This window comes from Sminthopsis crassicaudata, chromosome 3 (assembly GCF_048593235.1).
Source record: "Sminthopsis crassicaudata isolate SCR6 chromosome 3, ASM4859323v1, whole genome shotgun sequence".
Taxonomy (NCBI): Eukaryota; Metazoa; Chordata; class Mammalia; order Dasyuromorphia; family Dasyuridae; genus Sminthopsis; species Sminthopsis crassicaudata.
Window position 1 is genome coordinate 453,467,262 of NC_133619.1, and position 8,860 is coordinate 453,476,121.

The 8,860-nt window shown below is 36.4% G+C and overlaps 1 protein-coding gene across 1 annotated transcript in view; it reads right to left on the minus strand.

The window, feature by feature from the left end:
• GCA (grancalcin) overlaps positions 1-3,863 on the minus strand; it is a 40,805-nt gene extending 36,942 nt beyond the window's left edge. The window contains exon 1 of the mRNA XM_074303268.1: positions 3,707-3,863. Coding sequence (XP_074159369.1) covers positions 3,707-3,733 — 27 coding nt within the window. The 5' untranslated portion in view covers positions 3,734-3,863. The remainder of the gene's footprint in view (positions 1-3,706) is intronic.
• Positions 3,864-8,860: the final 4,997 nt, after the last annotated feature.

The following is an 8,860-nucleotide window of genomic DNA, read 5'->3' on the forward strand; positions in this document are numbered from 1 at the left end:
TCATTTCAAAATTCTTAGACCTAATACCACCCCATACATGTTTTCTCCTCATTTCCCTAAGTCTCTGATAAATCCCTTTTTCTTGCCTAATTAAAGGCCTAATCCTCTATCTGTGTCCTTGATTCCAATCTTCAAGATTCTTTTCAATCATTTTACCTCTCTCTATCCTCCACCACCTCTTCTTACTGCCTTCAAAACATGACCTAGTCTCTCCCATTCAGTACCCTCTCTACTACATACTACCAGTCCTTCAAATTACAAGCCCATATTTCTTCTCTCAAAATCCTAGAAAAAGCTATCTATACTTACTATTTCCATTTCTTACTCATTCTTCTACTCCTCTGAATCTGCTCATTACTGAATTTAAAAGTTAACCAAAATCTCTTAATTGCCTGATCTAATAGCTTTTTTCTCATTCTCAATCTTAAGCTTCTCTGTTACATTTAATACTAATAAAGGACTAATTAAATTATTAATATTATATATTCATTTAAAAATATTTGTAATAAATTTTAAAATATATTTATTAAATATATTAATATATAGATGTGGTTATTAAATTATATCTAAATATATTTAATTAATTATATCATAAATATTAATGTATTAAATTATTAAATTAAAATTAAACAAATATTTAATATATTATTAACTTAATTAACTAAAATATTATTACTATTAAACATTCCCTCCTCATGAAATACTTACTCTCTACTAGCTTAGTTGCCTCTTTTGTGGTTCTCCTACACATTAGACCTCTTATCTTCTAGTCTATCAGAAACAATATATCACCTCTCCAACTATGGACTTTCCAAAAAATTCTATTCTATGCTTACTTCACTTTTATTTCTGATTTCTTGGTAACAATATCAATTCCTACAAATTTAAATACCATCTCTCCACAGATTAAGCTTTATGCAGATGATTCAAATCTACAGATTCAGTCCCAGTCCTCAAGCAAATATCAGTCATGATTACCAACTATTTATTTCAAAAACAGATCTTATTTTTCTCTCCAAACCCCACCACCTTCCAAACGTCACTATAACTGTTTCAGAATACACCATCACTTCTCTTGTCTTCTCAATTCATAACTTCCGTGTTATGCTCAACTTCTCACTCTCCCTTATCCACGTGGTCAATCACTTGTTATTGCATTGTTATTGCATCTACTTTTGCATTGGTCATCTCTATACCTGGAATGGGCTTCTTGAACCTTCAACTGTTCAAACAAAATCCCTATCCTTCAAAGTGCAGTTCAAGCACCACCTACTATATGAAACCCTTCTTGATCCCTGAAAACCCATATAGAACTATATAAGATAAATGTATTTTCCATCTTCTGTTAGAATATAAACTCCATAAGAAGATAATTGTTTATATTTGTCTCCCAGCATCTAAGACAATGACTTGAATTCAATGTTTGCTTAACAACTTATTAATAAAAGGATGTGCTTGAACTGAACCTTGAAGCAAATAAGATTCTGAGGCAAAGGAAAAGAGGAAATGCATTCCAGACATGGAAACAATGAAGGCAAAGCCATAGAGATTAATGATAGAATTTCATGTGTGAGGATCAGTAAAAAGACCAGTTTATTTAAACTATAGAGTGCAATAAGAGGAGCAATATAAGGGACTGGAAAGCAAGTTGGGGCCAGATATTAACAACTTTAAAAATCAAAGAGAGGAGTTTGCATGTAGGAATTAGGAAGCCACTGAGGCTTAAAACAGAAGTGATCTCAGATCTATACTTAAGGAAAGTCACTTTGTCACTTTGGTAGCTTCGTGGAAATGAAGTGGAAAAGTACCTGAGTCAGGGAAACCAATTAGGAAGCCATTGCAATGGTCTGGGTGAGAAATGGTGAAGGCCTGAAATAAGATGGTAGCTATGGGAAAAATAAAGAGAACTAATGTGAGAGATATTGCAGCCTTCAAGTCTTAGAGAGCTGCCTGAGGAAAATGAGAGCTAATGTTTTGACCAAGTTATACACAGCTAACATCAAAATTGGGGCATGAACCTTGTCTTCCTGAGGCCAGTCCTATATATTACTATTCTCTACTTTATCCGGGTTTAGCTGTTTTAAAATTCCCATGTGATATATATTTTTTTAACTTATACTGATATTTAAAAATCACTTAAGAGAAAAATAATAATTTAATCTCTCTAAATTGAATGATCCTCTATAAACTTATTAAATGAGTATCACTTCATAAGCTATTTCAAAATATATTTGCTTAGATGTTAATTTTTTGCCACACAAATCATATATATGCTAGTATTTGCAAATACAAAGCAAATAATTTTGTGTTTAGGCATATGCAGCTAACTGGTGATCATTTAACAAACAAAAAAAAATCCATGTGGTTTTGTTTTATGGCAGAAGACAAGAGACCACATTCTAACAGATCCAATAAGTTTTGTGAAGCATCTAGCAGTGTTTGGTTTACTTAACTAAAATGGTGAAGAAATACTCTCTTTCATCATGCCTATAAAAAGAAATTTCTAGTATTTTAATTCATCAAGGAAGCTAAAACTTGAAAATAATCCAGAACAGCGTTCCCTGGAATAGTGACCAACTTCGTAATTTAACTTTTGGAGATGTAGAAAAAAGTATATTGCATATTAGTCCAAGAAAAACTAGTTTAAAAGAAGTGTGATTTGCTTTAAAAGCAAAGTATTCTAGACAGTTATATGAAGGCTTTTAAACATGATGATGAGGATGCACAAATCATTTAGGGAAGTTACTACGGTAATAATATGGAAATAACTGATAATATTTAAAATATTTTATTCCAGCAACTGAGTGGTAAAAAATACTGCCTTCCCTTTCTTCATGGGATTCTAGTTGCTGGAAATGACCTAAGAATGTGCTGAATAATCAGTTTTTAGGAAGCAACAGGTAAGTACTGAAGCTTCCCCAAATGACTTTTCTATTAAAAAATAATAATAAAACTAACAAAAAACAGCCTATCAGGACACAGTTACCACGAAAATAAATTCAAAATTGCTATGTGACAAGCATAGGACAAATTACTCGGCCAAAAAATTGTATTAGGGAGACACTGACTTCCCTTAAGTAATGTTAATATTCATGTTTACGTGAGTGTATAGGCAACTAGTAATTTACAGCGTCCCAAGGGCATCACGTCTGGAGATAAATACTGGAAAGTCAGAAGAGGAAATAGTTTGCGAAAAGGGGAGCGGGGGAGGTCTTTAAAAAAAAAAAATGAGGCAGACCTTGTGAAAGATTTACAGGAACCTGGGCAGTGTTTTCTTCTTCCTGTGCCTTTGTACTGTCTGAGGAAGTCTCCATCTTAGGAAACTGAATTTCACAAATCTCCACTTTTGGTGAAGCAGAAAATGACACATTTATTGTGTGCACCAAGGGGCAAGGAACACACAATTCCCCTTTTCTCCAGTGCCGCCCCCTCCTCTCTGATCACGAGATGGGAGGAAAAAGGGGATCACGGGGAACGAGAATAGGATAAGGAGGAGGGGGAGGGGAGATACCGTCTCCGCACCCAGGGCCAGGTGAGGAGGCACGCGTTCAGCTCCGGCTCCTCAGCAGCCCCGCCCACTGAGAGCCCCGCAGCCGGCAGGTGCAGGAGGCGGGGCCTAGTCGCGCAGACACCGCCCGCTGGGGACAGCCACACCCCGAGGGGGGCGGAGGTCCAGGACGGCGGGGCGACGCCCCTGGCTACTTACCCCACCTCCATATCCCGGATAGGCCATGGCGAACGGAGCGAGGAGAACACAATCCGAAGTGGAGGTGAGTGGAGACAGAAGAACACGAACGAGTTTCTTCCTTCTGCTCTGAGCTCCGGGACCCCCCTCACCTCGTCCGGCCCCGCCTTCCGCTCCTCAGCTCCTGATTGGCTACTAAGGATCTCGCGAGACTTCCTTCATCAGTCGCGAGGACACGCGTGTGTCCTGCCCCTTAAACTCGAGGGCGCTCTACCTCCTCTCAGGCGCCGGGGGTCGCTGGAGTGTGTGATAATTTTTTGAGCGCTCTTAATAAATTCCCCCTTCCTTCCTAGTGGAGACTGAGGCATAGCCCTAACCTCCCTCTGAGTTCTTCCGTGAATCCGGCTTTGCCCAAGTGGGAAGCTTCTTGGTCTGAGATATCAATCCCTCATATCGTTGAAGGGTCTGTGATTTGAAATGTTTATACTCAATTAGGGCCATCTGTGTAAAGCGTTTTGCAAAATACTTAAAAGCATTCTCTAAAAAATGTTAGCTGTGTAATTGTGGGCACTCCCTGACGCCCACCCGGTATAGTCAGAACCCCTGTCAGCTTCAGTGATCAAACGTTTCTTAAGCAACTTCTACGTGTTTGGCAGTGTGCCAAGATCTGGAAACTCAAAAAAGGGCAAAAGACAGCCGCAACCCCTCGAGAAGCGTGCAATCTAATGGGGGTGGACAAAATTCAAGCAAATCAAACCAGCATTAATAAGGCATAATAAGAGAGGTTGGGGAAGAAGGGTTTCCAGTAAAAGTTGAGATTTTAGGAAGTTAGAGATCAGCAGTCAGAGCGAAGGAGGGAGGGCGTTCCAGGTATGGGGAGACAGCTAAGACAATTCCAGAAACGGAGAGGTGCAGTGTCTTGTTCATGAAACGGCCAAGAGCCCAATGTGACTGGATTAAAGAGTTTATGTTGGGAAAGTAAGAAAAGAAATTATGAAGGGCTTTAAATGCCAAATAGAATTTTGTATTTAATCCTGAAGCCAATAGGAAAGCAGTGGGGTTTATTGACTACAGACAGGGAAGTTATAGTTGCTGGTGAGGCTGAACTTGGTCTTTAAAACACAAAGTGGATTAGATAAGGGGGAAGCTGTCACCTTGAAAAGCTGGTGAACTAGTCGGATTCGTGCAGACCCCTAATATTTCCCCATTGACATTGGGAAGGAGAGCACAAAAGGTTATCCAAATGGCTCAAAAAAAATCTTCCCTGAAGTAACTGATAAGAAGGAAAGTAGATTAAGATACTCCGCCATTTTGTTTTACAGAAGAGAAAAGTAAATCTCCGATTACATGATTTGCCGCAGGTCATAGAAAGTTTTGTCTCAGTAATAGGAACCCTGATCCAGAGACTTCCAAAAGCCCTCTCTTCTGGGCGCCTCTAATCATCCTTAGAATCTTAGAACATTAGAACTGAAAGGGACGTTAGAGCTTAGAACTGCCTAAGCAATAACCTTTATCATAATAAACTTCCTATCACGCCCGTGGAAAAAGAACTGGCTTTCTACTTTTCAAGTAAAATTAAGTGATGAATATTACTTAAAGAGGCTGTGGGGGTTGGGGAGGGAGGAATCAAGAAAAGATCCAAGTGTCCCTTTAAAATATAATCCGGGAAACAACTGAAGGATTAACTTTCCCTTCTCGTTTAGGTGCCAGTGATTTTTTAAGACTTTTTAGGGGCAGTTAGGTGGTGCAGTGGATAGAATATCAACTCTGGCGTCAGGAGAACCCCAGTTCAAATTTGGTCTCAGACATACTTAACACTTCCTAGCTGTGTGACCCTGGGCAAGTTAACCCTAATTGCCTCAACTAAAAAAAAAAAAAAAAAAATACAACTTTTTTATTTTGAATTTAATAACTACCAAAAGAGAACATTTCTATATACAAAATGAAACAGAAAAAGAATTGTATGAAAACACGCATCCCTATTATGTACAGGTGGCTTTATTTAAAAACTCATACACTAAATTCAATTTGTTTCTTTTAAAATTGACTGGTTTGACAAACACTGATTAAGCACCTACAGTGTGCCAAACATTCTTCTAACTGCTGCTGTAAACAAAAGGAGGCAGAAGGCAATTCCTGCTCTCAAGAATTAACAATCTGAAGGAGGCAATAAGTAAACAAATATGTATAAGTAAACAAGCTATATACAGTAGGATAAACAAATATTTAGAGGGAAAGCAATAGAATCAAGAGCGTTTGTGTTTCTAAGTTAGTGATCCTTCTTCATTTTGACAACCTGAAACTAGGGTTCCCATTACCAAAAAAAAAAAGTTTAAATTAAAATTAAATTACAATCTTTATAACAAGTGAACGTAGGCATGAAAAACAACTCTATGTAATTGTTATGTTCACAAATGTATGTCTAATTCTTGCCTTTAATTCATCTGCAGGAAGTAAAATATTATGCTTTCTCATCAGGCCTTTGGAATTGTGATTAGCCATTGCAATGATCAGAGTTTTAAAATCTTTCCTTTTTTTTTTTTTTTTTTTCTTTATAGTGGTGTTATATCAAATACTATTCACTAATATTTCCTAATATCTCCTCTGGTTTTGATTTAGTGTAGCTTCTAGAGAGGATGTAGTAATAATCTTAAGGCTATGTGTTCTTGATCCTAAGGCTCCCTATTCTTAACTGTAAGCTTACCTGCCCTTAACCCTACAGCTACCTGGCCTTGGGAATGTTGTAGTTCCACAAACAATGCTACTGTAAGATAACAATCTATTGGTCAGTAATAATAAAGTTTGTGTAATAAATCCAGTACTACTGGATTCTTTATTATTACTTTACTTTATTATTACACAAACTTTATTATTACAAAATATATATATACAAAATGAAACAGAAAAAGAATTGTATGAAAACACGCATCCCTATTATGTACAGGTGGTTTTATTTAAAAACTCATACACTAAATTCAATTTGTTTCTTTTAAAGTTGACTGGTTTGACAAACACTGATTAAGCACCTACAGTGTGCCAAACATTCTTCTAACTGCTGCTGTAAACAAAAGGAGGATTAAAACCATTCCTCAATTCTACCTCTAAGTAATAAAATAAACATATCAGTAACTTAAAGTGCCTGATCTATCTTTTTCCTATAAATATATCTTCTTGCTCCTGGTTCTTTCCTAAATACTTTTGGAACTTAGCCTGTTTTAATTAGTGATACAATCATAATAAACTTTGCCCCCTTGACTTGTAGATGAGTCCAAACCTGCAAATCCTTTTAAGAGCACCTTGAGATACTGTCATGAAATCCCAAGCTTTTTGTGATCTCCTTTGAACCCCAACAATTTCTCTAAAACTAGTCCTTTTGTATTTCTTATACTGCAATAATATTCCATTAAATTCATATTTAATTGGCAACTAAGTGGCACCATGTATAGATGCCAGATTTAGAGTCAGAAAGTCCTGAGCTCAACTCCAACTTCAGACTCTTACTATCTGTGAAACCCTGAGCAAGTCCTTAATCCTATTTGCCTCAATTTCCTCATCTGTAAAATAACTTGGAGAAGTTAATGGTAAACCATTTCACTGTCTCTGCCAAGAAAATCCCAAGTGGGGTCACAAAGCATCAACACGACTAAAACAAAAAAAGACTGAACAACAACATATGACAATTTATTCTGTCATCCACAAATTAATAGATATCCTCTGTTGTCCCCAGTTCTTTGTTAAGACAAAAAGAGCTGCCTATAAATGTTTTTTGGACATATGATTCTTTTTCTTTCTTTGATCTCTTGCTATATAGGCCTGGTATTGATATTACCGGGATAAAGGATATATACAGTTTAGTATCTATTGGGGCATAATTCCAAATTGTTTTCCAGAGTAGCTTAACCTATTCACAGCTCCACTTAAAATGTATTATTGTGACTGTCTTTCTGGAGCTATTTAAACAATTAATATTTCTTTTTTGTCATCTTTGTCAATCTGATGTTTTTTTTTTTAAATTAAAGCTTTTTATTTTCAAAACATGCATAATTTTCAACATTAACCCTTTCACAACATTGTGTTAAAATTTTTTTTCTCTTCTTTCCCCTACCCTCTCCTAGATGGCAAGTAATCCAATATATGTTAAACATGTGCAGTTTTTCTATACATATAGTTATCATGTTGCATAAGAAAAATAAGATCAAAAAGGAAAAAAATGAAAAAGAAAACAATGCAAACAAACATCAACAAAAAGAGTGAGAATGCTATGTTATGATCCATACTCAGTTCTCACAGTCCTTTCTCTGGGTGTAGAAGCTCTCTTCATCACTAGGATCATTGGAACATTGAATCACCTCATTGTTGAAAAGAGCCAAATCTATCTCAGCCAATCATCATATAATTTTGTTACTATACCCAGTGTTCTATTGGTTCTGCTCACTTTACTTAGCTTCAGTTCATGTCTTTTCTAGGCCTCTCTGAAATCCTGATGATCATTTCTTATAGAAGAATAATATTCCATAACATTCATATACCATAACTTATTCAGCCATTCCCCAGCTGATGGGCATCCACTCAATTTCCAGTTTCTTGCCACTGCAAAAAGTAGTGTCACAAACATTTTTGCACATGTGGGTCCTTTTCCCTCTTTTTTGATCTCTTTGGGATATAAGCCTAGTAGTAATTGCTAGATCAAAGGTTATGTATAATTTGATAGCCCTTTGGGCACAGTTCCACATTGCTCTGCAGAATAGTTGGAACCATTCACAACACCAACAACATATTAGTGTCCTAGTTTTCCCATGGCCCATCCAAAGCTTATCATTATCTTTTCCTGTCACTTTAGCCAACCTGAGAGGTTTGTAGTGGTATCTCAGAGTTGTCTTAATTTTCATTTCTCTGATCAACAGTGATTTAGAGCACCTTTTCATATGAGTAGAAATTATTTCAATTTCTTCTCTGAAAATTGTCTGTCCATTTGACCATTTATCAATTGTAGAACAGAATCTGATGAGTTTTAAAGTGAAACATTACAGTGTTTTTAATTTTCATTTATCTAATTATTAGTGTTTTGACTTAATTTTTTCCTGGGTTACTTAGATTTCTTTCCTTGAAAACTGCCTGTACATATGATTTGTTCATTAATCCATTGAGAAATGAATAGTTTTCAGTCTTATATAT